At 35.4% G+C, this 26507-nt stretch overlaps 1 protein-coding gene across 2 annotated transcripts in view; it reads left to right on the top strand.

Annotated features, from left to right (window-relative positions):
- Nucleotides 1–26507, top strand: part of SMC5 (structural maintenance of chromosomes 5) — a 123578-nt gene that overhangs the window by 3329 nt on the left and 93742 nt on the right. For both annotated transcript variants that reach the window (XM_021713358.1, XM_008060049.2), the window contains exons 2-5: nt 1381–1522; nt 11744–11796; nt 23902–24064; nt 25489–25623. In XM_021713358.1, the coding sequence (XP_021569033.1) occupies nt 1381–1522; nt 11744–11796; nt 23902–24064; nt 25489–25623 (493 nt within the window). The remainder of the gene's footprint in view (nt 1–1380; nt 1523–11743; nt 11797–23901; nt 24065–25488; nt 25624–26507) is intronic.

The raw sequence follows: 26507 nt of genomic DNA, 5'->3' as shown, positions 1-26507 counted from the left end.
GAGTCTCACTCTGTCGCTCCAGACTGGAGTGCAGTGGCCGCTCCCGGCCACCGCAGCCTCGACCTGCTGGGCTCTGGCGATCCTTCCGCCTCAGCCTTTCAAGTAGCTGGAACTACGGGTGCGTGCTACCACGCCCGGCTGATTTTTTTGATTTATTGTAGAGATGAAGTCTCGCCTGCCCAGGCGGGTCTCGAACCCGCGGGCTCAGGCAATCCACTCACCTCAGCCTCCCAAAGACGCGGGATTACAGGCTGAGCAAAATTATAAAGGATTCTTTTACGACCCAACTGCTGGTGGAACAAAGTACCTGAGAAGACAAAGTAGATAGATCCTGTGTGAACGTATGGAGTTGGCAAACCTGCTAGAAAATACTTCTTCTTTGCTACCTGTATTTCTTTTTATTACCACCTGGCATTGCAAAATCATTAATTTCTTTAAATGTTAGAGATGAAGTATACTTAGTTATTTATATACCTAGCAGGTTGCTATCAGGTTAAACATTTATTCTTGGGGAATTCGTTGGCAGCTACCTGAGAGCTAACTGAAATGCTGTGGGCAAAGAACGTCATTATGGGTTCCAATTCAGCATATTGAAAGACAACGCAGAAGAAATCTCAGTCAGAGTTTGCTTGCCATAACTGTCCCTGGAATCTAATAAGGATTAGATTCTAACTGTAGTTAGAGTGCTGGACAGCCTGCAACTTTTGTTTGTTTTAGAGATCTCACTATGTTACCCATGCTGGTCTCGAGCTCCTGAGCTTAAGTGATCCTCTCTTCTCAACCTCCTGAGTAGATGAGAGTATAGGCACACACAAACATGCCTGGCTCAAAAAAATGTTTTAAAGATAAATGAAATGAAATCATTGGGTTAATATATATCTCTAGTTTTCTAGTTAGAATAAACATTTGGTTGGATTTTTTCATATCTTAAAATATGAGAAGTAGCCATTAAGCATTTTAAGGTAAATATAAGTACAGACTTTACAGATTTAAGCTAAACCATGCCATTTCATGAAATCTGTTTTAAAACGGCTTTACTTGGACAGTGGCTTTGATACAGTCTCCAGTTGTATTGTAATTACTAAAAGATGAAGTATTTCAAACTTTGCTTTTTTAACAGACTTACTTTTGAAAAAAGCATGGGAAATAATATTCTTATTTTAGATATGCATTTTTGCTTTTTTCATTTCTTCCACCGATAGATTTTACCTCTAAAGTTGTTCATTGGCAACCTATTAAAAAACATTAAATTTTTAAGGTTAATCCTTTTTTTAAAGGAATTTAAGGAAGCTTATAAATAATGTAAAGCAAGAAAAAGTGTTTTTGTAAAGGAAATTTTTAAAAATCTCTGCTTAATAATTTCACCTCTTTTTAATTCAGAACATATGACATTTGTGAAGTATCTCCCGGACCCCACTTGAATATGATTATTGGAGCTAATGGAACAGGGAAGTCGAGTATCGTGTGTGCCATTTGCCTTGGGTTAGCAGGCAAACCTGCTTTCATGGGACGGGCAGATAAGGTGAGTTATAAATACTTTTTGAGAAAATTCAGAATCATTAAATTGCCTTCAGTAGCAAATCAATTTCTACATCTCAGTTCCCTGGGTATAGCAAACTTATAGTGCTTGAATGAAGGAGTAAATTTGACAGGTAGAGAAGCTGAAAGCGGATTTTCATTTCTAGAAGTATTTTGGATTGTATATCTAGAGAATTCTCCAAGAATCTTTTACCTGAAATACTAGAAACAATGTAATATGTCTTTTTTTTAAATGCATTACTGGGTTTGTAGAACCGTGAAGTAAATTTATCAAGAGCAGAAATAAAATATCATCATAAATTGCCTATTGATGAGGATGTGTTCTAGAGAACTTTTTGTTAGGCAGTTTTGTCGTTGTGTGACCATCATAGAGTGTACTTACACAAACCTAGATGGTGTAGCCTATTACACTCCTCGGCAACAAACCTGTACAGCATGTTACTGTACTGAATGTTATAGGTAGTTATAACACTATGATAAGTATTTACCTATCTAAACATAGAAAAGGTACAATAAAAATACAGTATAAAGATTAAAAATGGAACACCTGTATAGAGTACTTACCATGAATGGAGCTTGTAGGTTTGGAGTGGCTCTGGGTGAAGCAGTGAGTGAGTTGTGAGTGAATGTGAAGGTCTAGGACATTACTGTACACTACTGTAGACTTTATAAACCCTATAAGGCTACAGTAGATTTATTTAAAAGCCTTTTTTTTTCAATAATAAATTATCCTTAGCTCACTGTAACTTTTTTACTTTATAACTTTTTAGTTTTTAACTTACTGACTTTTTTGTAATAACACTTAGCTTAAAGCACAAATACACCATACAGCTGTACAAAAATATTTTTCTTCTTTATATCCTTAATTAGGCTTTTATTATCAAGTGTTATGTAATGTGCATAATTGTATGTGCTTTACTTTTATATAACTGGCAGCACAGTAAGTTTGTTTGCACCAGTGTCACCACGTTGCATCGTGACATTAGTTAGCTAGCTAGGATGTCAGTAGGGGATAAGTATTTTTCAGCTCCATTATAGTATTATGAGACCACTATCAAATATGTAGTTCATTGTTGATGGAACACCTGAAGTGTGAATCTGAAGACATAAGCAAGCTCTGTAGTTGCTTCCTCTGGAGCATTTGCTGTTACCTTGGACCTTAAAGCCTGGTGTTGAATTATTTGCACTGGGTTGGGATGTTCTGACGTTGGGGAAGGGCTAGAAAATAAAACCTGGAAACCAACACTGTGTATAGCAGAGGAAAAAACAAAAACAAAACACACTATAGAATGGGACAGGAAATTACTTTTCTTATTTTTAGTTCTGAATAGAATGGGTGAAAAAATGTCTTCCAAAGAATTCCTTTTGTTTTTTGAGTTGGAGGTCTCACTTCGTCACTCAGGCTGCCATGCAGTAGCACGCTCACGGCCACTCCAGCATCAACCTCTCCTGGGCTCCAGCATTCCTTCCGCCTCAGTCTTCCAGGTAGCCGGAATTATAGGTACACGCTACCATGCCTGGCTGATTTTTTTGATTTATTGTAGAGACAAGATCTCGCCAAGTTGCCAGGGCTGGTCTCGATTCCATGGGCTCAGGCAATCCAATCGCCTTGACCTTCTAAAATGCTGGGATTATAGGCTGAGCCACTGAGCCCGGTCCAAAGAATTCTTAACTACAAACCTTAACACAGGTTTGGGGCCAGAATTCTTATTACCTATGTGACCTAAATATTATAAGTGGCAATTTTAGTTTGAAATGGTTCCAGTTAGTAGTATCTTCAGGCACTTGGCAGAAGTGAATGTAAATCCTTTGAAGGAAAATACAAAAAATAATCTAGACCTCAAAAGAATGCTAACATAAAGTTCCAAGAAATTCAGTAATTCATACCTAAAAATTATAAAATATGGGAGAAAATGAATCACCTAAAATAAGAGCTAGCAACGATTAACAGATTGCACAAACAGATCTATAAAGCTTCTAGATATATAATATAAACTAGGTGTACTGTCTCTCTGTATGGGGGTTGGGCGGGTTCTAGGACCCTCCACAGATACCAAAATCTACAAAATCTCAAGTCTTGTAAAATGGCATTGCAGTTGCATATAACTTGTGCACATTCTTACAGTTAAAATCATCTTTAAATTATATGCAGTACCTAATACAGTGTTAATGCCATGTAAATAACTATTATACTGTATTTTTAAATTTTTATTTTTTTAATTGTTACATTTTTTTTAAATTGTTTTTTTCTCAAAATATTTTTGATTTATGGTTGGTTGAATCTGCAGATATGGAACCTGCAGATAGGAGATGCAGACCATATATTTAAGGAAACAAAAGAAGATTGCAAGTATAACAGACAAATAAGTAATAAAAAGATCAGTACATTTGAAAACAAATCAAATAGAATGAAATGAAAATATATTACTCGAAGACAGAAACTTGGTGGATAGGTAAAGCAACAAAGCAGACATTTGAGAGGAAAATTTGAGCACTAAAATATTCAAAAAAAAACTTCTAAAAATGCAATATAGAGATAAAGAGAAAGAAGAAATATAAAATCAAAGTTAAGAGTGGGTAAAGGAAGATAATTCATTACGCCTCTAATTACAATTCTTAAGGGAAATAATAGATAAAAGAAAATGTACAGTTTGAAGAATGACTAAGGGTTTTCCTGAAATGTTGAAAAACTTGAATCCTCTTATTCAAGAAATTTAATATATCCCAGGCAGGATAAATGAAAGAAAGGTACGAGAAGATGTTACAGTAAATTTCAGGACACCAAATATAGTAGTAATAACTTCCTAGAATAGGAGCAGGATAAAAAGAATGAACAAAGCCTGAGATTCTTACTGAAGGAACTTGAAAGTATATAATTTAGGAAGAAGAAAATGGTGCCAGAAGGACAGTCTGAGAAGTAAGAAGTGATGAACAAAAACATGGCCAACATGTAGGAAAATCATATACAAACTGTAGAAAATAATACTAACATCTGATTTGTGACGTTTAAAGCAAACATGATAGAACTAAAATACTGTACAACCGAAAGAAAGTGATGAGAGGTGAAGTAATCCTTGGGTTTATATTGTTGGGAGGAAGTTAAGCAAGTTTATTAACTTCAGAATTTATTAAATATGCATATTAAAATTTCTAGGGTAAATAACCTACTATAAAAATTAAAATAGAATATACCACCTGGAAACAAGAAAGAAAAAAATAAAATGAGAGTCGGGGGTAAAAAAAAAAGAAAAAACACTGCCCAAACAACCCAGAGAGAATCTTGAGAAAGGAGGAGGAGGAAGAGGAGAGGAAGAAACAAATATTTATAAAATGAAATAATTTTTTAAGAATCACAAAACAAGATAGAAATATATGTAAATATAATCACAATAATGTATAAATGGTCTTGTTAAATGACAGAGTCTATTAGAATGGATAAAGTTCAGTTCTCTTTTGTTTATAATAAGCATATCTAAAATAAAATGCTACAGAAGGCCTGGCACAGTGGCTCATGCTGGTAATCCCAGCACTTTGGAAGGCTGAGGCAAGAGGATTGCTTGAGCCTAGGAGTTTAAGGTCAGTCTGGGCAACATAGTGAGACCATGTCTCTACAAAAAAAATCTAAATATTAGCCAGGTGTGGTGATGTGCACCTGTAGTCCCAGCTACTCAGAGGCAGAAGGATCGCCTGAGCCCCGGAGGCCAAGGCTGAGGTGCACTGTGATTATGCCACTGCACTTCAGTCTGAGCAACAGAGTAAAACTCCTACTCACACCAAAAAAAAGAGAGAAAAGTTGAGAGTTAAAAGGGTGAAAAAATGCATGCCAGCCAAATGCTGTACAATAAAAAGTAGGTGTAGGCAAAATAGACTTTAGAGCAAAAAGTAGAGATATTGATGGTAATTAAATATTGATGAAAGTTTTAATTCACCTAGAAGATAATTCAGTTCTCAGTTTGAATTCACATAATAATCTAGCTCCAAAATACATAGACAAAATCAGCAAAACTCTGATGAGAATTTAACATATCCATAGTCAGATGAAAAATTAGACTACAGAAAATGTGAACAATGCAGTTAAGTTTGATCTAATACACATAAACACTGCACTCAGCAACTTGAGAACACAAATTTCTTTCAAGCACAAATGGAATATTTCTAAAAATTTATTGTATACTAAGCCATAAAGCAAGCGTCAAAAATTTAAGAGAATTGGTACCACACAGACCATATTCTCTGGTCATACTGCTATTAAGATAGAAATAATAACAAAAAGAAGATAACTAAAAATTTCCCAGTTGTTTAGAATTTAAAATATGCCTCTATATTTTACATAGGTTAAAAAAAAATCTTAATGGACATTGGACAGTGACAGAAGAAGTTAATAAAACAATAAACAACAATACAATAGAAAAATGAAAATTGCTCTTTAGAATGACTAGTGAAGTCAATAATTTCTGGGAAGAAAAAAGAAGAAAAGGAATGAAAAAAAGTAATAGTTAAGATATGTTACATTATAAGCTAGATAACCCCCAAAATTCAGTGACTTAACAATACAAAAAATGAATTCTTGTGCTCACTACTTGTTCATTATAGGCTCATTATAGTCACTCAGGGACTTAGGCTGATGGAAGCTTTATTTCAATGCATATTTCCATCGTTGCTACATCTGAGAGAAGGGAACTGGCTGTTAAAATTTTCTGAAAAGTGGCATTTATTTGTTCTACTCACACTGAGCAAAGCAGGTCACGAGACTACACCTTGCTTCAGAGGTAATGAGCTAGTACAACGCTACGGTGGGCTTGAAGAAGAAATAGAATATTTATGAATTGCCGAAGTGACTACCATAGGGGCCTGACCAGAATGCAGCAGAGATTTCAAGAGTTTTAGGAGAATATCATGACCACCTTTATTCCAATAAAGTTTAAATTTTTTTAGAAGTTGGTGAATAGATATATCTATACGCATAAATTATTGAAACTGACTCTGAGAAAAAATAAATTCATATAAATTAAATCAGTTTAGTCTTCTCATAAAGATACAAAGACAGTTATGGATTAATTCTAACAGCAGCAAGTTGTATTTTAGAATCCTTCAGAGAATATGATGTATCCAAATCTGTCAAGAATAGGAGAAAATTGCAATGCAGTATCATTCATGATTATAGACACAAAGATCTCAAAAAAAAATCTTAGCATGCTGAATCTAGTAACAAATAAAATGCATACTACTTTATGACCAAATTGAATTTATTCAAGAGACTTATTAAACATAAGGAAAAATTGACATATCTTGTTTTAAAGAAGAGCTGCCTGATCATTTCAGAAGATGGAGATTAAAAACTCTTAGCAAGCCGGGCTCGGTGGCTCAGCCTGTAATCCCGCGCCTTTGGGAGGCTGAGGTGAGTGGATTGCCTGAGCCCGCGGGTTCGAGACCCGCCTGGGCAGCGAGACCTCATCTCTACAATAAATCAAAAAATCAGCCGGGCGTGGTGGCGCATGCCTGTAATTCCGGCTACTTGGAAGGCTGAGGCGGAAGGATCGCCGGAGCCCAGCAGGTCGAGGCTGCGGTGGCCGGAAGCGGCCACTGCACTCCAGTCTGGGTGACAGAGTGAGACTTCCACTCAAAAAAAAAAAAAAAAAACTCTTAGCAAATAAGAAATAGAAGGGACTTAATTTTATAAAAGAGATTCATGAAAATGTTTAACAAGCTCAGGAGCAAATTGAGATTTCCTACTGTTACTAATATTAACTTTGTACTAGAATTTCTAGGTAGAACAGTGAGGTAGACAAAAGATAGAAGAGTTGGAAATAAATAATCAAAACTGTCATTCACAGATATTATGAGTGCATAAAAACCAAGAAGAATCTCCAGAAAAGCCTGATGATTTAATATGAGAATTTATCAGGATTGTTAGATGTAAGATTATAGAACAAGTAAATTACATTTCTGTATACTAACAATAAACAGAAAATACAACTAAAAATAGATATTGTTTACAATAGTATAGAAATACAAGCTACATAGCAATAAATTAACAAAAGATGTGTAAGATCTATATGTAGAAATCATAATATTTTATTTTTAAAACATTAAAGATTTGAATAAGTGGAGAGAAAACCCTATTAATGGACTGGAAGATCTATTATAAAAGCTATTCTTGGCTGAGTGCATTGGCTTACGCCTGTGTTCCTAGAACTTTGGGAGACTAAGGCAAGAGGCTCACTTGAGGTTGAAAGCTTGAGACTAGCCTGGGCAACATAGTGAGACCCCATCCCTAAAAAAAATTTTTTAAATTAACTAGGCATGGTAGCACCCACCTGTAGTCCCAGCTACTTGAGGGACTGAGACAGGAGAATCACTTGAATCCAGGAGGTCAAGGCTGCAGTGAACTATGATTGCACCACTGCACTCCAGCCTTGACAACAAAGCAAAACTTTTATCCCCAAAAAATATAAAAAGTTACTATTCACATTGATATATATATTCATTCATTATATTCCAGTCAGAATCCTAATGCTGTCATTAGAAGGCTGAGAATATCTAAGATACTCCTAAAGAGATAAAACTAACAGGGAAACTTGCCCTACTAAATATCAAGTTACACTAATTAAGACATTGTGGTATTAGTGTAGGAATAGACAGGAGGTGAGTGTGATGGGACAGAATAAAGAACCCAGATACAAGTCATGATTAGTAGACACCTGGTTTATTATAACACTGGCTTAGAGCCAGGCTTGGTGGATTGCCTGAGCCCGCGGGTTCGAGACCCACCTGGGCAACTTGGCGAGACCTCATCTCTACAATAAAATCAAAAAATTAGCCGGGCGTGGTAGCGTGTACCTGTAGTTCCAGCTACTTGGAAGGCTGAGGTGGAAGGACCGCCAGAGCCTAGCAGGTCGAGGCTGCAGTGGCTGGGAGCGGCCACTGTACTCCAGTCTGGGCGACAGAGTGAGACTCCAACTCAAAAACAAAATAACACTGACTTTGTAAGGAAAAGATGGATAAATAGTACTGAGACTATTGGTTTTCTGTGTAGGAAAAAATGAAATTCAGTCCTATCCTCACAATTGAACAAAAATTAATTTCAGGTTAATTGAAGATCTAAATGTGATTGATTTTTAGAAGATACTGATAATAGAGAATATCTTTGTGACTTTGAGTTAAAGAAAAATTTCTTAAGTAAAAGTGTAGACCAAAAGAAGATACTAATGAATTCAACTTTGATAAAATTAAGAAGTTTTTTGTTCATCAAAGACACTGTAAAGAAATAGATGAGCTGCAAATTGAGAGATGATATATACAAGACATATAGCAGAAAATTGGTATCCAGATTTTAAAACAACTTAGAAGAAAAATAGGCAAAAGATATACTTAGGCATTTTATGGAAGAGGCAAACCAGGTGGTAAATATATGAAAAGATGTTCAGCTTCATTAATTATTGGAAAAATGCGTGTTAACCTTAGCATAGTATCTTCATCAGTCTCTCAAAATTCTGGCATGTGTTTGCAAGACTATGGAGCAATGGGAATTCTAATGCACTCTTGGAATATAAATTTGCACACACTCTTCAGAAAATTATGTGGCATCTAGTAAATCTGTAGATACGTATACCCAATCATTCAAAAATTCTACTCCTACATACCCTAGGAAGCTCTTGTACATTTATACTAGGTGAAATTATGAAAATATTTATAGCAGCACTGTTTGCAATCAATTCTAGTATAGTCACATTGGATATTATATGACAGTGAAAATAAACCACAGCTCACTGGTTAAATTTCAAAAACATAATTTTAAGCAAAAATGCTATATTGGAAGAGTATGTGAGGTATGCTTTTTATGTACAGATGGTCAAAAGCATAAAATAATGGGTTTAATATTTAGGGATATGTATGTATGTAGTAATACTTAAAAACAAACAAATGATCAAATCAGCTTAGAGGTTGCATTTGTTGAGGAAAGAGAAGGATGCAATTGGGATGAGTTGCACAGGGAGTGTCGACACCGACAGTGTTCATTTGCTTGCTTTGGTGATAGATAGTGGGTGCTATTTTCTTTAAATAGTACATTAAATTTGTGTATACATTGGGTTTTAATGTATTTCACATAAAAACTTTTTTTTTTTTTTTTTTTTTTTGAGTTGGAGTCTCACTCTGTCGCCCAGACTGGAGTGCAGTGGCCGCTCCCGGCCACCGCAGCCTCGACCTGCTGGGCTCTGGCGATCCTTCTGCCTCAGCCTTCCAAGTAGCCAGAATTACAGGCATGTGCTGCCACGCCCGGCTGATTTTTTTGATTTATTGTAGAGATGAGGTCTCGCCGCCCAGGCGGGTCTCATACCCGCAGGCTCAGGCAATCCACTCACCTCAGCCTCCCAAAGGCGCGGGATTACAGGGTGAGCCACCGAGCCCGGCTAAAACGTATTTTAAAAAGAACATCTGAAAGTTGAGTTGTCACCTTACTAAAACATTTAAAGCTTGAAATGAATTACTGCAAATATTGCAATATCATCAAAATATCCCAAGTTTAAACTAGACTAAAATTTTACATAAGGTTATAAGATTGAAGTGAATACCCCTTAAGGTTATAAGTAAACTTTTCCAATATATGTATGTTTTTAATGTTCTGTGGGAGGCGTTTATAAGGTAGAAAAGATACTTTCTTCTATTAATAATTAGTCTTGTGACCTTGAGCACAAGAAGTGGATAGCATCTAAGGATGAACTCAGAATTTTTTGAGTATCAGTGTATAGTTTTTAAGTTGTCAGATCCTTCATTAAATTCCTCTCACTATGTAATGGTCTGTTGGATTGTATGCCAGTGTCTGTACAGTTGGAGTGACTTGGTCTGTAATAATTTTTGCCAGCCTTCTCATGTTTTTGTCATAAAGAAAACATATCTTATCCTTGAGTGGTAGGATTTTTAAGGAAGTCCATGGAGTGTACTGTTTCCTAGATGACAGAGTATAACCCTTTGGGTATACACAGATTATTTACAGGATACCCAAGTTCTCTGCAAAAATATTTTAATGTTGTGTTTTTGTTTAAATGCTAATATAAAAATTTAGCATATTTCTGCACCATCTGTGTGGATACTTTATAATAAGAACTGCCTCCTAGTTTTTGTTTTGTTCTTATTGGTATGAAGTATTTTAATTGTTGCAAGCTAATGAACAAAGAGCACTCCTACAAAGATGTCATTGGTTTCCATTTTGGGAAACAGAGGTTAGGTAACCTGACCAATGTCAAATAACTTGTATATGGCAGAGTTGAGATTTGAACTTAGATAGTAGATGTTAAAGCCTATGCTCTTAACCATTAAGCTATACTTTCTGGTTACAAGATCAGTCTTTTTTTTTTTTTTCCTGTCTTTCGCAGTTTTATCAACTATAAGATGGACTTCAAGGTTGCTCATGAGTAGTAAATGAAAAATATGTAAAGTTTTGTACAACAGCTTAATAAATATTAGCTGTTGTGGAAATAATTATCATCACTGTCATTATCACTATTAAAAAGGTTATTTACAAAGGTATATTTTCTTTTTTGATACTTATTACTTACTTATAGCCTGATTTAAGATCCAGTTTGATTTTTTAGGCCTAGGATCTGTTTTTGTGCTTTGATTTATAGACATATGGGATAGCTCAGATAGGTCTATTTTGCTATGTAAATTGTATTTATATTGCTCCTTTTTAAATGATGCTTGGTAACAAATATATCCTAACTGATAACAGGATATGTAATATTAGAGTGGTTAATATTTAATCTGTGCAACTATAAAAGTTCTCAGTGGTAGTAAGAAGCTTTGATATAGTGCTTTGTGGTTAAACTATAGGCTTTATTTTCCTACAGGCTTTTTCTCTTCTCAGAGAGTGTTTATTATAGTAGCTAACCACACAGGCTCTGGAGCCAGATTTCCTGGTATCAGGTTTTTTTCCTGCCACTTATTAGCTTTATCATGAGGTTTGTGAGAGGCTAACTACCTAGTTCATAGGAGTTCAATAAATTTTAACTAATATTATTGTTAATTTGTGGGAGGGAATAGTGGAGGTACCCAAATCTGGGAAGGATACCTTAAGAAAGTGATGGGAGTGGACATGCAAGTCATTACTCAAAAAATCTTAATTTGGCAAATAATAACAACTGCTAAATCTCTGATTGTTAAACTGGGAATGTCAACACAGCTAACTTTTTCTTTTTTGTCTTAGGCTGGGTTTTTTGTGAAGAGAGGATGTACCAAAGGGATGGTTGAAATTGAACTGTAAGTGTGAAAAGTGCTGAAATCCTTTTTTAAATATAATTTCTTAGTTTATCTTCATGCTTTCCTGATGACTCGAAGAGTATTACTATGATATTATGGCATAAATATTGGAAATAATATTTAAAGAATGCTTTATCCAGACAAGTTTTTTAAAATGCATTTTTAAAAGCTTAAGTTGTAGGGATTTTATTTTGGAAAAAATTCCCAAGGAAATTATTAGTTTATGAGAGGTAATGAAATAGAACTTTACTACTGTTAAGTATTTATTAAGTTACAATATTTTTCACAAACTTAAAGTACCCTCCCTTTTTTGGCTAATTTTTAAAGTAATACTTGCTCATTTAAAAAAAAATACAAATAATGTAAAGTTGAAAATAAAAACCTTCTGCCATAATTCCACTTCTGTAAATAACTACTGTTAATAGGTTTGGTCAGTTTCGTGTATGACAATACTTGGTAGTTCTGCCACCATTTCTTACTTCCTCCCTTATAACATCAGTAATTTATGGTATTCTCTTCCCTTGAGTATAGCTATTCTCAACTGACCACTCTTGGCAGCTATTTCTGATGGACCAGAGTTGGTATTTATAATGAAACCAATTGGCCGGCCTTGGTATATGTGCCTTTTTTATACACAAATATACACATTGTTTAGATGATTTTTAGTGACTATTGTTTTTGGAGTTTTTATGGAAAATTGGGGCAATTTTGAGCTGAAAAGCTCTTAGAGATTATCTGATAGCCCTATTTTATACATGAGGAATGATCTTTTATTCAAAAATTATTAGAGAAAGTTTTCATTTATGTACAGATGAGAAGTAGATACATGGAAGCAAAAAGAAAATAAATGAAAAATTTTATCCAACTTACAATGATAGAATTTTACTGATGGATACGAAATGAAGACCTGAATAAGTGGTGAAGCATATTTCCGAGAAATGTAAAGTTAATATCATTATTAATTTATCAGTCCTTTCCAAATTAATGAATACATTTGATAAATTTCCAGTGAGAGTTTCAGCAGGTAAGTTTACAAGTTGATTCTAATGTTCATCTCAAAGAATAAATGTGCCAGAAAATCTAAGAAGGTTATGAAAAAGCAAGAGTTGTGAATAAGATTTTTATGTATCAGATGTTAAGTTGTTAATGTAAAATCGTATGGTATTAGTACAGAAGATTAGAAGAGCAGAATAGAGAAACTAGCAACGGATCTAAATGTACTTGAGAGCTTAATTATTGTGATGGTGGCAGTTTAAGTGTGGAGCATTGTAAGAGACAGGAAAAACCAAATTGTTTTTGCTACTCTCTAATTCAACACAACACAGAACACTTCTGACACCAGATGTGCGAGGATTTTTCCCCACACTCTAGTTGAGTTTAAATGTGACACTGACCAGGGTTAGTGCTGGAACCCACAAGACTGCCCCTCACTATAGACGCCATTTGCAAGTCTCAGGTTGTGACCTGTGCTTCTCATCAACTAACTATAAATTGAAGTTTTCAGGACCCCCTCCTTGGGTTCTATTATATGCTAGGATAGCTCACAGAACTCAGGGAAACACTTTACTTACCCATTTATTATAAAGGATACTATAGTGGTTACAGATGAACAGCCAAATACAGGGTGGGGTATGGAAGAGTCTAGAGTGCAGGAGCTTCTGTCCTTATGATTTTGGGATGCACGCTCCTGGTACATGGATGTGTTCTCTAACCCAGGAGCTCTTGTTGTTCAGGGATTTTTATGGAGGCTTTGTCACATAGGTATGATTGATTATTAACTCTAGTCTCTCCTTTTCCCAGAGGATAGGGTGGTGGGTGAACTGAAAGTTCCAAGCTTCTGATCATGGTGACCACCTCTCCTTGAGGAGCCCATCAAGAGTTAACTTCATTAACCCTCTCCTGTCACCCAGGAAATGTTAAGAGCTTGGTAGTTCTGTACCACAAACTGGGGCAGAGACTAAATATTTCTATTACAGTTGAGTATCCCTTATCTGAAATGCTAGGAAGCAGAAGTGTTTAGGATTTTGGATTTTTCAGATTTGGGAATATTTGCTCTATACTTATCTGTTTAGCATCCCTAATTTGAAAATTGGAAATCCAAAACTTTTTGAGCTCCAACATGAAGCTTAAGGGAAATGTTCATTGGAGCATTTCAGATTTCACACTTTCAGATTAGGAATATTCAGCCTTTATATCACAATATTGTAGGTATGAATTACTCTAATTGAGTGGAAGTAATTGGCTATTAACATTTTTAAAAAATAAATTTAAGGCTTTATCTAACATTCTACACATAAATTAAATGTATTGATGGCCAAGTGGAAAATATTTAATCTAGGAAGTAATTTTTAAAAAGTGGGTTATTTTTAAAATCTTGGGAATGGGGAAGGTCTTTCTAAGCAAAACAAGATTTCCAATAAGCATAAAAAGTAATGTAGAAAATTTAGGCAACATAAAAATCCAGCTGGAAGTAATAATATACTAGTTAAAAATAAGTGATACGTGGGATAAAACATGTTCAGCACAAAAAGTATTTACAACTCTTAAAAATTATTGAAATACCAATCAGTGTCTCATGCAGATCAGTAAAAGTTATAAACAACCTAAAAGAAAAATGAGCAAAGAACTTTAGCACAAAAGTAAAATAAGTAGCCCAAAAAGTATAAAATAGAGGCTGCACCTTACTAGTTATCAAGAAAATTAAGATAATTAGGATTTTTTTGTTCTCCCAGCTTGGAAAATTTTAAGAATAAAATATAGTAATATGAAGGTGGAAGGAAGTGTTACACTGTTGATGGACATGCAGTCAGTATATTCTGTTTGGCAGTGTCTATCAACATTCAGAATACACATACTCTTCTGTCCATTTATTCTGTTTAATACGTATCTATTTTAGAGAATATCCACACAAAATTAGCATTCTCTAATTTTAATGGTAAAAAACTATAAATAACCCAGATCTCCATTAGAAGATGAATGGCTAAACAAAATGTGGTATATCTGAACAGTGGCTTGTTATTCAGCAATAATAAGGAATGAAGAAATGATACATACAACAGTGTGGGTGAACCTCTAAACATCGTGCTTAGTGGAAGAAGCCAGACACAAAGGCCACGTGTTGTATGATTCTATTTTTGTGAAATGTTCAGAAAAGGCAAATCTGTAGAGACAAAGAATAGATTAGTGTGTCCTGGGGTATGACAAGAATAGGGAATGTGGGGTGACTGCTTAATGGGTATGGGCTTTTGAGGGGAGTGATGAAAATATTCTGGAATTAGTTGACGGTTATATAGTCTTGTGAATATACTAAATACCATTGTTGAACCGTATACCTGAAAATGGTTAACTTTATGTTATGTGTATTTTACTACAATTAAAAAAACATTGAATTGTACATATTAAAGGGGTATCATAGCATGTGAATTATATCTTAATTTTAATTTTAATTTTTTGAGTCAGAGTCTCACTCTGTCGCCCAGGCTGTAGTGCAGTGGTTCGCTCACGGCCAGCCCCGCGTCAGCCTGCTGGGCTCAGGTGATTCTTCTGCCTCCGCCTTCCAAGTTGCTGGAACTACAGGCACGCACTACCATGCCCGGCTAATTTTTGATATATCGTAGAGACAAGGTCTCATCAAGTTGCCGAGGCTGGTCTTGAACCCCTGGACTCAGGCATTCCTCTCACCTCGGCCTCCCAAAGTGCTGGGATTACAGGCTTGAGCCACCACTGCACCTGGCCTGTATCTTAATTTTTGAAACATAATTGCCAAAAATACTTCTGGGTTTGCCCTGGTACCTTTGAGTAATGGTTTCTCAGAAGTTGAAGCTGAAACAAATACACTAAGCTGGGTATATGTATGAAAAGACAGAAGGCATTTTAGCTTTTGTTTCAAAAGTCCAGTATGGATGCCAGCAGGTCTTAAGCACTTCTAACTTTGTACTCTCAAAGGCCCAGTTTTCTTAATTATCTAAAGAGTTAAACTACTTGGTGCATAGTAGCTCCTTACTGTAATAATCTAATCTATGGCCACTAACCAGAGCCACCAAAGTTGCTACCAAATCTGAGACAAGGAGAGATTTCCTTTCCCCAAACTCCACGTGGTTACCTTATAGTCAGTTGTTTCACAGAGGTCCACATGACCTTGAGAGTACATAGCTCATCATTAGTTGTTGAAATTATTATTGCTGTTAAACAAATGCATTAATTGGCCATGTGCTCATTGAGTGGAATGGTGGGTAAAATAATCTCTGGCATGTATTTATACAGTCATTTTTCAAATATACGAGGTCTGACAATTAAGTTCATCAGTTTGCTATCATGTGCTTATGTTGGCCTTATGTTTGGTAAGGTCTTATAACCTTGGTATATCAGTGTCTCACAACTGTTCATATTGAAGTGTGGCAGTGTCTTGCTGAGTGGCATTCATTGTTGTTGCATGTTTTTGTTTGCCTTCGCGAGAATGTTAAGAGTTTGAATTAGAACAACAAACATTAAATTTCTTTTTAAACTTGGCAAGAGTGGAAATGAAATCAGGGACATGCCATGAATAAAATGGCAATGTACAAATGGATTAAAAATCTTTCTGAGAGGAGAGAAAGTGTCACTGATGAAGACAGGTCAGGATGGCCATTGTGAGCAAAGATGACAAAAACATTGCAAAAACTTATCAAATTGTGTGTCAAAATCATCAGCTGACTGAGAATCATAGCAGACCAAATAAATATTGACAGAAAAACCAAGAACATCTTAACTGAAACTTGGCATGAGAAAGGTGTGTGCAAAAACAGACCCAAAGGAGCTCTTGCATCACAAGAACACCCTGGCTCACATAGCACTCCTGTGAGGGAGTTTTTAGCCAGTAAACAAATAACTATTGGAATACCTACTCACCTGATCTGGCCTCCAATAACTTTTTTCTTTACCTGAAGATAAAACAAATATTGAAAGGAAGACATTTTGATGACATTTGGGACATCAAGGGTAATACGACGACAGATCTGATGGCCATTCCAGAAAAAGAGTTCCAAAATTGCTGTGATGAGTGTACTAGGTGCTGGTGTCAGTGCATAGCTTACCAAGGGAGTACTTCAAAGGTGACCATAGTGAAATTCAACAATGAGGTATGTAGTAATTTTTCTTGGATGAATTCATGAACTTAATTGTCAGACCTTGTAGTACTCAACCTTCATGGAATTTATAGCCAGGGTCATGAGGGGAAATGGATACATAAGTAAAATATATGTTATGTTAGGCAGTGATAAGTGCTATGAAGAAAAATAAAGTAGGAAAGAAGGGTAGAAGTGTCAGAATGGAGTTTTATAGCTTTAAATAGGGTGATCGGGAGAGTTCTCACTGAGAAGATAGTCTTTAATCAAAGAGCTGAAGGAGGGAAGATAATGAGCATGGAGATTTTTGAGGGAAATAACATTGCAGATACAGGTATCTGCAAATGATAAGGCCCTGAGGGTATACACATTGTGAAGAGAATAGCAAAAGATAAAAGTGTGAAAATATCAGTGAGTCAGTTCATAGAGCTTATAGCCAATGTAAGGACTTGGCATTTATTTTGCATAAGTTGTGAAGCCACCACATTTTGAGCAGAGGAATGACATGATCTGACTTAGAATTTAACCCAAACATTTGGGGTGCTATATGGAAAATAGACTTAGAGAGCAAAGGCAAAAAAAAAACAAGAGTATCAGTTAAGTTACTAATACAATAACCCTATGATAGATGATAGTGGCTTAGGATTTGTTCATGAATTATATGTAGGGTATGGGTGAAACAGTGAGGTATCAAGAAGGACTTGCAGGTACTTGTAAGGTGCAACTTCCAATTAAACTAGCATAAATAGTTTGAAGTGTGCATCCCAGTTTCAGAAATGTTAAAATGTAAAAGATAGGTACGTTTCAGAATCAATAAACATAGTAAAGTTTGAGATAACCTAGTGTAAATTTAGGTGGAAATGTTGAATGGGCAGCTAGATATAGAAACCTGTCATTCAGGGAGAAGTTTGGGCTCGAGATAATACATTTGGGAAGACATCAATATTATGATGAATGAAATCACCAGTGAAGAAGAGATAGATAAAGGAGAATTCTTAGAACAAAGCCCTACTGCAGTGCAACATTTAGAGACTGAACACAGGTTAAGAAAGGAAACTGAGAGTTGGCTAGTGAGTCAGAAGAGCTACAGTAACCTGGAAACCAGTGCTTTGAATAGCTTGAGGAGAAGAGTCGTCTGTCAAGCAACTTTGGGACAAATAATTTATGATAGATTTAGCTCATTTTTGGTCTTGACAAAGTTTAGGAGAGGTGGTGCTTTTATTTATTCCTACTGAGATTTCAAGAAGGGTCTGTTGAATTATTTTTGAGCCAAAAAGTGAATTATAGTGGGAAAAAAATCATAAAAAGATCTGGGAGTAGAGTATTCCAGGCAGAGAGACAAGTTTGTGTACGGGATTTAAAATAGAATTAAGTTTGTTGTTTCTGAGGAACTGAAGAATAACTATGTCCAAAGTGAAATATTTGTTGTAGGATTTTGGAAAAATTTCTTACTTGGTTGGAGATTTGGTATATTCCTAGTGTCCTTTCACTTATGAATAGCTACTGAGTTTTATCTGCATCTGTTGAGTTAATCATACCAGTTTAGTTGATGAATTAATTTCCTGGCATTTGCTCGATTGTGCATTACTAAAATCCAATATGTTCATAATTTTTTGATGCATTGCAAGATTTGGCTTTCTTAGGATTCTTACCTCTGTATTTTGTTTTGAAAGATATCTGTGATTTGAATGTTTGGTTAAAATTGCTGGGAAAAATCATGTGGGTTTTTGTTTTGTTTCTAACTACTGATTAAATTTTTTCTAACTACTGATTTAATTTATTTAATACTAATACGATTATTTCAGTTTTCTATTTCTTAGATCATCATCATTATACTTTTTAAGGGATTTTCCTGTTTTTCTTTCTTTCTTTTTTTTTTTGAGTTGGATTCTCACTCCGTCGCCCAAACTGAAGTGCCGTGGCACACTCACCACCACCCCAATGTTGACCTGCTGGGCTCAGGCGATCCTTCCGCCTCAGCCTTCTAAGTAGCCAGAACTACAGGCGAATTTTTGATTTATTGTAGAGATGAGGTCTCGCTAAATTGCCCGGGCTGGTCTGGAACCCGTGGGCTCAGACAGTTCACTCATCTTGGCCTCCCAAAGTGCTGGATTATAGGCTGAGCCACTGACCCCAGCCAGATTTTCCTATTTTTCTTAGTTTTAATTTTTTAATTTTATTTGACAGAGTCTTATTTTGACACCCAGGCTGGAGTGCAGTCGGACCATCATAGGTAGCTCACTGCAGTCTCAAACTCTTGGGCTTAGCTTACTGAGTAGCTGGGGCTACAGATGTGTGCCATCGGGCCTGGCTTTTTTTTTCATGGGGAGGGTGTTTAGAGACAAGGTCTTGCTATATTCCCAGGCTGGTCTCAAACTCCTGGCCTCATACAATTCTCCAGCCTCGGCCTCCCCAAAGACAGGAATTAGAAGTGTGAGCCACCATGCCCAGTCAGCTTTAAATTTTATTGGCATGAAAAAAATCTCCTCATATATGAGTTTATTCTATATTATCTTATATATAATATAGTTTGTCTTCTCAGTTGTATTCCCCTCCTTCATTCGTGTCCTTTTTTCCTAGATTTGAAAAAAAAAATGATTTGTCAATTTTATTCATCTTTCACGATAAACTAAATTTTGCATTGTTGTTTTGTCTTATGCATGATTTTCTGTTTCAATTATTTTTATTCTTACCATAACTGATTCTTCTTTAAAGTTTCCTGTAGTTTTTTTTTTTTTTTTCCTTTTTCTAATGTCTTGAAATGGATATTTATTGTACTAACTTTTAGTCTTTTATTTTCTCTAATGTAAACAGTTAAGGTTAAACATTTCCCTCTTAGTATTTATTACTTTAGCTCCATGTCCCAAATTTTGGTATATAGAATTTTCCTGTTTTTCATTTCTGAATATTTTCTTTATGAGTTTGTACTTAGAAGTTGTTTCTGATTCTAATTTAGTGATTTTTCATATTATATTTTTGGTATTGACTTCCACTTTGATTGTAGTGCTGTAAAATAAATAGAAAGAGGTACTGTTTTTATGTTACTGATCCTTTGAAATTTGTTGAGGCTTACTTTATATAATGAGTTTTTGTATTTGTTCTTCGTTTAACTGAAAGAATGAATATTCTACTGTTGATTCCTACAGTAGTCTGTGTTTGTCTGTTAGTTCCTGTTTATTCATTATATCATTAAGTCTTATTATTTTGCTGATTTCAGTTGTTTATTGCTTCCTTTATTACTGACAAAGGTGTACTATACTATCCCTCTGTGTGGATTTGTCACTTACCCTTATCCCGTCAATTTTTGCTTTATAAATTTCCAGGCCATTATTAGTTATAGCTAAGATTCAAAATGTTTATCTTCCTGGTGAATTGAACTTATTGTTGTTATGTATTGACCTCTGTCCTTTTTTTTCTTTTTTTGAGTTGGAGTTTTACTCTGTTGCCCAGACTGGAGTACCGTGGTACACTCACGGCCACCCCAGCATCCACCTGCTGGGCTCCTGCAATCCTCCTGCCTCAATCTTTCAAGTAGCTGGAACTACAGGTGTGTGCTACCACACTTGGCTAATTTTTTTATTTCTTATTTTTATTTTTTGAGTTGGAGTCTCACTCCATTGCCCAGGCTGGAGTGCAGTGGCACACTCATGGCCACCCCAGCATTGACCTGCTGGACTCTGGCGATCCTTCTGCCTCAGCCTTCCAAGTAGCTGGAATTACAGGTGCGCGCTACCACACCCGGCAAATTTTTTTTTTTTGAGTTGGAGTCTCACTCTGTCGTCCAGACAGCAGTGCAGTGGCTGCTCCCGGCCACCGCAGCCTCGACCTGCTGGGCTCCGGCGATCCTTCTGCCTCAGCCTTCCAGTAGCTGGAACTACAGGCGCGCGCTACCACACCCGGCTAATTTTTGATTTATTGTAGAGATGAGGTCTCGCCAAGTTGCCCAGGCAGGTCTCGAACCCGCGGGCTCAGGCAGTTCAATCACCTCAGCCTCCCAAAGACACGGGATTACAGGCTGAGCCACGGAGCCCGGCTAATTTTTTTTTTTTTTTTTATTGTAGAGGCGAGGTCTTGAACCATCAGGCTCAGGCATTCCACTTGCCTCAGTCTCCCAAAGTGCTGGGATTACAGGCTGAGCCACTGAGCTCAGGCTTTTTTTTTTTTTTTAAATTGTAGAGTCAAGGTCTCGCCAGGCTGGTCTCGAACCCGTGGCTCAGGCAGTCCACTTGCCTCAGCTTCCCAAAGTGCTGGGATTACAGGCTGAGCCACCAAGCCTGGCCGACCTCTATCTTTTGATGTTTTTTTGCCTTAAAATCTGTTTAACTTGCCATTAATGTAGTTAGTACCTTTTTAAAATGTATTTTTTCCTAGTTACCTTTTTTCATTCATTTCATGGTTTTTATATCTTTTGTATCTCACTGAAACTAGTGTGGCTGTTTTATTCCTTGTGTAGTCTTTTGAATAAAGCATATAGTCCATTTGCAAATATTGTATTTATATATTTGAACTTATTTTTACTGTCTTATTCTCTGCTTTTGATTTGTTTCACAGTTCAGCATTTTTCTCTGTTGCTTTTTTTTTTTTTTTTGAGATTGTTTTTTGCCTAGGCTAGAGTTCAGTAGCATCATCGTAATTCTCTGTTCTCCACATTTCAGTCTTCTGAATAGCTGGGATTACAGGCGAGGATCTCACTGTATTATCCAGGCTGGTCTCATGCAGCCTCAAGGAATCCTCCCATCTCAGCCTCCCAAAGTGCTGGAATTATGGATGTGAGCCACTGTGCTCAGCTTTCTGTTGTTTTTGCTGAAGTTCTTCTGTTTGTTTCATTTTTCCTTCTCTGTTGTCTTGAAAACAATGCATTTTTCTCTTGCTTTAGTGGCTACTAAAATGTTAAGCACAAATACTTGCTAGAGTTTAGACTTAATTAAGATATCTGTCCTCCTACCAAACAGTTAAATACCTTAAGCTTGGAGTACTTTGTTCTTAGTAATGTCTCTGAACTTAGCATGTTTTAAAAATTCTACCTTGTTTTTTAAACTCCTCAAGACATAATAATTATTACTATAACTATATTAATTATATTGTCAGTTTGTTTGGAATTATCCCTGATACTTTTATTTGCCTTGCTTTTTATTTCTTCTTGAATTTTGATCTCTCTTAGATCTCTTTCTTTCTTCCAAAAGGAAATTCTTTAAAGTTTTCTTTAATGAGCCTCATCCACTGGAACATCCAGTTTTTCTCTGAAAGTGATGTTATTTTGCTCCAAATCCTGATAGATGTATTTGCTGGCTACTAAATTCTACATTGATAGGTCTTAGCGTTTTCAAAGTATAATGCCATTGTTTTCTAATGTGAATCTAATCTTAGTTTCCTTGATAGTAATCATTCTCTTATTCTCAAGATGCTTTTAAAATCATTTATTTGTTTTTGGTATTTTCTAGTTTCATATCCTATATTTAGGTATGAATTTATTTTTTATTTATTTTTCTTGATATTTAATGTGCTTCTTAAATTTGTGGTTTTGTGTCTTTTCATTAGTTTTGGAAAGTTATTAATAAATAAATCTCTTCAAATATTGCCACTGACCCCATTTTCTGCTTCTTGTCCTTCTGAAAATCTTATTAGACATACTAGGTTTTCTTACTCAGTTGTCTGTATCTCTTTATATTTTTCATCTTCATGATTCTGCTGTTGTTTCTGCTAGTTCTTGATGCTTTGTTTTCCTGTATGTATGTGTGTTTCCAATGAACTGCTTCTTTTTCTTTAAATTTTATCTGTACTAATTTTTTGAGGGTAAGGTGGGTTCCTGCAGAGGGAATTGTTATTAACTTCTTTCAGAGACCATTTCAATTCAGAATCATAATATGTAGAATTTTCAGTTTGTGATGGTGTTGAAGTATTTCTAGTTTATCCTTGCACTAAGGGTATATATGGTTTTCTAGTAGACTCTGCACTTTGGGTAGCTATGGGCTTTGCTTGTATTTGTCCTCTACCAGGAGATCATGAAAATGAATTGTCAAGGTCAGCTGATGGGGCCAATGCCCTCAAGGTGAAAGCCAATTTTATTTTTCCATTCTGGGTTTTATAAGAATTCCTTACTTATATGCTAACTCATAAATTCATTTATGAAGCTATTTGCATATTTTATCTATTATTTTTAGTTGTTTACAGCAGGAGGATCAATAAGGTACTTTATTAGTCATTCTGCTTGAAGTGAAAGTTTAAAACCACTTTGAAAGTTCTAAAGCTTACTGTTGAGGTGTTTTGATTACAGTATAATCTATGCATACAGATTGACAAATTATTGTCATTTAGAAAGTGGATACCGATAATTTATCTTTCTACCACATGCAGTGATTCCCAGTGAAAATGAATGAATAGATGGGAGGTGTGAAGCAGTAGTACTAAAAGCAAGGAATAAGTTAACACTCTTCTTTCAGATTCTGTATTGCTTAATGTCCCTATATATCCATGTGATGTAGTCCTCTCTGAATTCACAGTGGAAGACATGGTGAGAAAGCCATGGACTACAGTATAGGTAGGCTAGTTTTGATTTCTGGAAATGCTTATACAAGAGTTGATTTTCATTCATATATTTTCCAAGTAAAGGCAGTTTTGAGGTCTAATTGTTAAATGCTTTAATATACCAACCCATTTTTACTTATAGTCAGCACATGTGATTGAAGAATAGCATAATAATTAAAGGATGTATAACTCCAGATATGCAACTCCTCTAGTAGTTTTGAAAATTTATATTGGCATTTGTTTTAATTTTATTTTAACAGATTAATTTTGAGTGTTGAGTAAGTAGTAACTGACATGTGGTCAATATTATATTACTACTAATAAAATGTCAAGGCTTCCTTCTTGTAAGTGGCCAAAATATCAAAAGGAGTAAAAATTATAATAATCCTGTCTAGTATTTTGGTACAAGAGAATTTTGGGAATTTTACTAAATGCTTGTATTTTGAATATAAAGATTTTAAAATTATTTTTAAATTAGGTTCAGAGATTCTGGAAATCTTGTAATCACCCGTGAGATTGATGTCACAAAAAACCAGTCCTCTTGGTTCATCAACAGAAAATCTACAACCCAGAAAGTAGTAGAAGAACAAGTTGCAGCCTTAAATATTCAAGTGGGCAATCTTTGCCAGTTTCTACCTCAGGTATGAGAGAAGTAAATGTAAAGATGAGAGAATTTTATATATACTGTTTACTTTTTATGCCATATAAGGGTGCAGTTCTTTTCAAGGGATATTATGATGACTACCACTTAAATCAAACATAGCACTCTAACACAGACTAATAGTGCTTTGTAAAGGTAGCATTTTGTTACATGAAATATAATGCTATTAATTTGCAGTAATTTAGAAAATTTCAATGAATAAAAAGTTTAAATTAAGAGTATTTTGAAATAAAGTTGTATCATTTTTGAGTATAGAGAGTAGCTTAGACAACTATGTGCTTTCATTTGTAGACCCGTAATATTTTGTTAATGAACAGCTTTTTCGTCTGTGTATTTGTTTGTGTAAAATATTTGATATACTAGAACTCTTAAATCTATAGGTGCTTTCTAAATTTTTGTTATATTTTAAATTTGTTTTTTAAAAATAAAAATCCTGGCTGGGCACAGTGGCTCATGCCTATAATCCTAGCACTTTGGGAGGCCGAGGTGAGAGGTTTGCCTGAGCCTACGGGTTCGAGACCAGCCTGGGCAACTTGGTGAGACCTCGTCTTTACAATAAATAAAAAATTAGCCGGGTATGGTAGCTACCTGGAAGGCTGAGATGGAAGGATTACCTGAGCCCAGCAGGTTGATGCTGGGGTGGCTGTGAGCAGTGGCACTCCAGCCTGAGTAATGGAGTGAGATTCTAACTCAAAAAAAAAAAAAAATCTTAATAACACATGTTAAATGTTAAAGTCCAATAACTTTTCAGTTTGGCTTTGAATGCTATCTAGTAACCAATTTATGGTTATTTATTTTTTTCAGACACACAGTGATAATTTGATTAAATATGACCAAATTAAATAAAAATTTAAAATTGTAAAGTGTTTGCATTTATCAGCTGATGTCAGATTATCTCTAGGAGATACTTGAAGTTGTTTGTTTTTAAACCTAATAATCCAACTGATGGGTTATACTGGTCACTTCTGTCCAAGGGACAACTTTTTCTTTTATTCCCAAATATATACATAAACATTTGAGGCCGGACACGATGGCTCATGCCAATAATCCCAACATTTTGAGAGACTGAGGCAGGAGGATTGCTTGAGCCCAGGATTTCAAGAACAGCTTGGGCAACAGAATTGACTCCTCGTCTCTTTAAAAACAAAACAAAACATAAACATATCAGCCTCAATATGGACATGGACATTTTTCAAGATTATCTAAAAGATGACAACTTATACCCTAAATTGTCTTTATAAATTCAAAGAATAATATATATAAGGTTTATATGAAGATTCACGTCTCAAAGTAAAATCAGTTTTTTTAAATGAGTTTTGTTTTGACAATATCCATTGAGTGAAATACATCCTGAAGATATTTATAGATGATAGTAATTGCTGATATTTCATTTTTGTGTTCTAGGACAAAGTTGGAGAATTTGCTAAACTCAGCAAAATTGAACTCCTTGAAGCTACTGAGAAGTCAATTGGCCCTCCAGAAATGCACAGGTATCACTGTGAACTGAAAAACTTCAGGGAGAAAGAAAAGCAGCTAGAGGTATTTATAAATCTTGTAAACAGATGTTTTCTCTTAAAGTGTAACTGTCTATGCTTGATAATATGTATTTTATAGTAATTAAATGTTATTTTTATTATTATATTTATTCAGAGTGAATGATCAAAGGAGTTATTCTAGACTTTTATAATTATTTTATCCTACTTCACACATTCCTTTGGTCTTTTTACTGTTCCTACATTAAACAATCTAATAACTCCCACATGAAACACTCGCACTACCTATCATCCTCTGAAAGAAAATAAGAATATATTCTATTAGGTTCTAAGTATAATCTCTGTGTTTATTAACTCAAAATACAAAGACTGAATTTTAGTTGTCATCTGTCTCATTTTTTTTTTTTTAATTTTAATTTTAAAATTGTGGGGTACAATTAAGGATTAGGTTTACAAATATGCATCGTTCAGCCACCCTTGTTGATAAGGAGTGTCTCCCTATCTCCCGACAGATACTCGCTACCGTTAGTCCCACCTCCCTTCCCCTCCTTGCCCCTCCCATAGTTTCCCACCACTGTCAGTCCTTTTCTTTTAGTATTATGATAGATGTTCAAGGTCCACTATATGAGTGAGAATATGATACTCAGATCTTTGTTTCTGTGAGAGATCACTCAGTATTATAGACTCTAGTTCCATCCAGATTGCTGTGAAATTCATAATTTTGTTCTTTTTTATGGCTACATAGTGCCATACATATGCATACTCCATCATGCATATGTACCACATTTTTAAAATCCAGTCCACTTTTGATGGACAGCATGGTTGGTTCCAGATCCTTGCTATTGTGAACAATGATGCGATAAACATATGTGTGCAGGTATCTTTTTGATAGAGTGATTTGAGTTCTTTGGGGTATATTCCCAGTAGGGG

Source organism: Carlito syrichta, unplaced genomic scaffold (assembly GCF_000164805.1).
Source record: "Carlito syrichta isolate Samal-C Ts95f unplaced genomic scaffold, Tarsius_syrichta-2.0.1 Scaffold304493, whole genome shotgun sequence".
NCBI lineage: Eukaryota > Metazoa > Chordata > Mammalia > Primates > Tarsiidae > Carlito > Carlito syrichta.
This window is presented reverse-complemented; position numbering and strand designations above follow the sequence as displayed.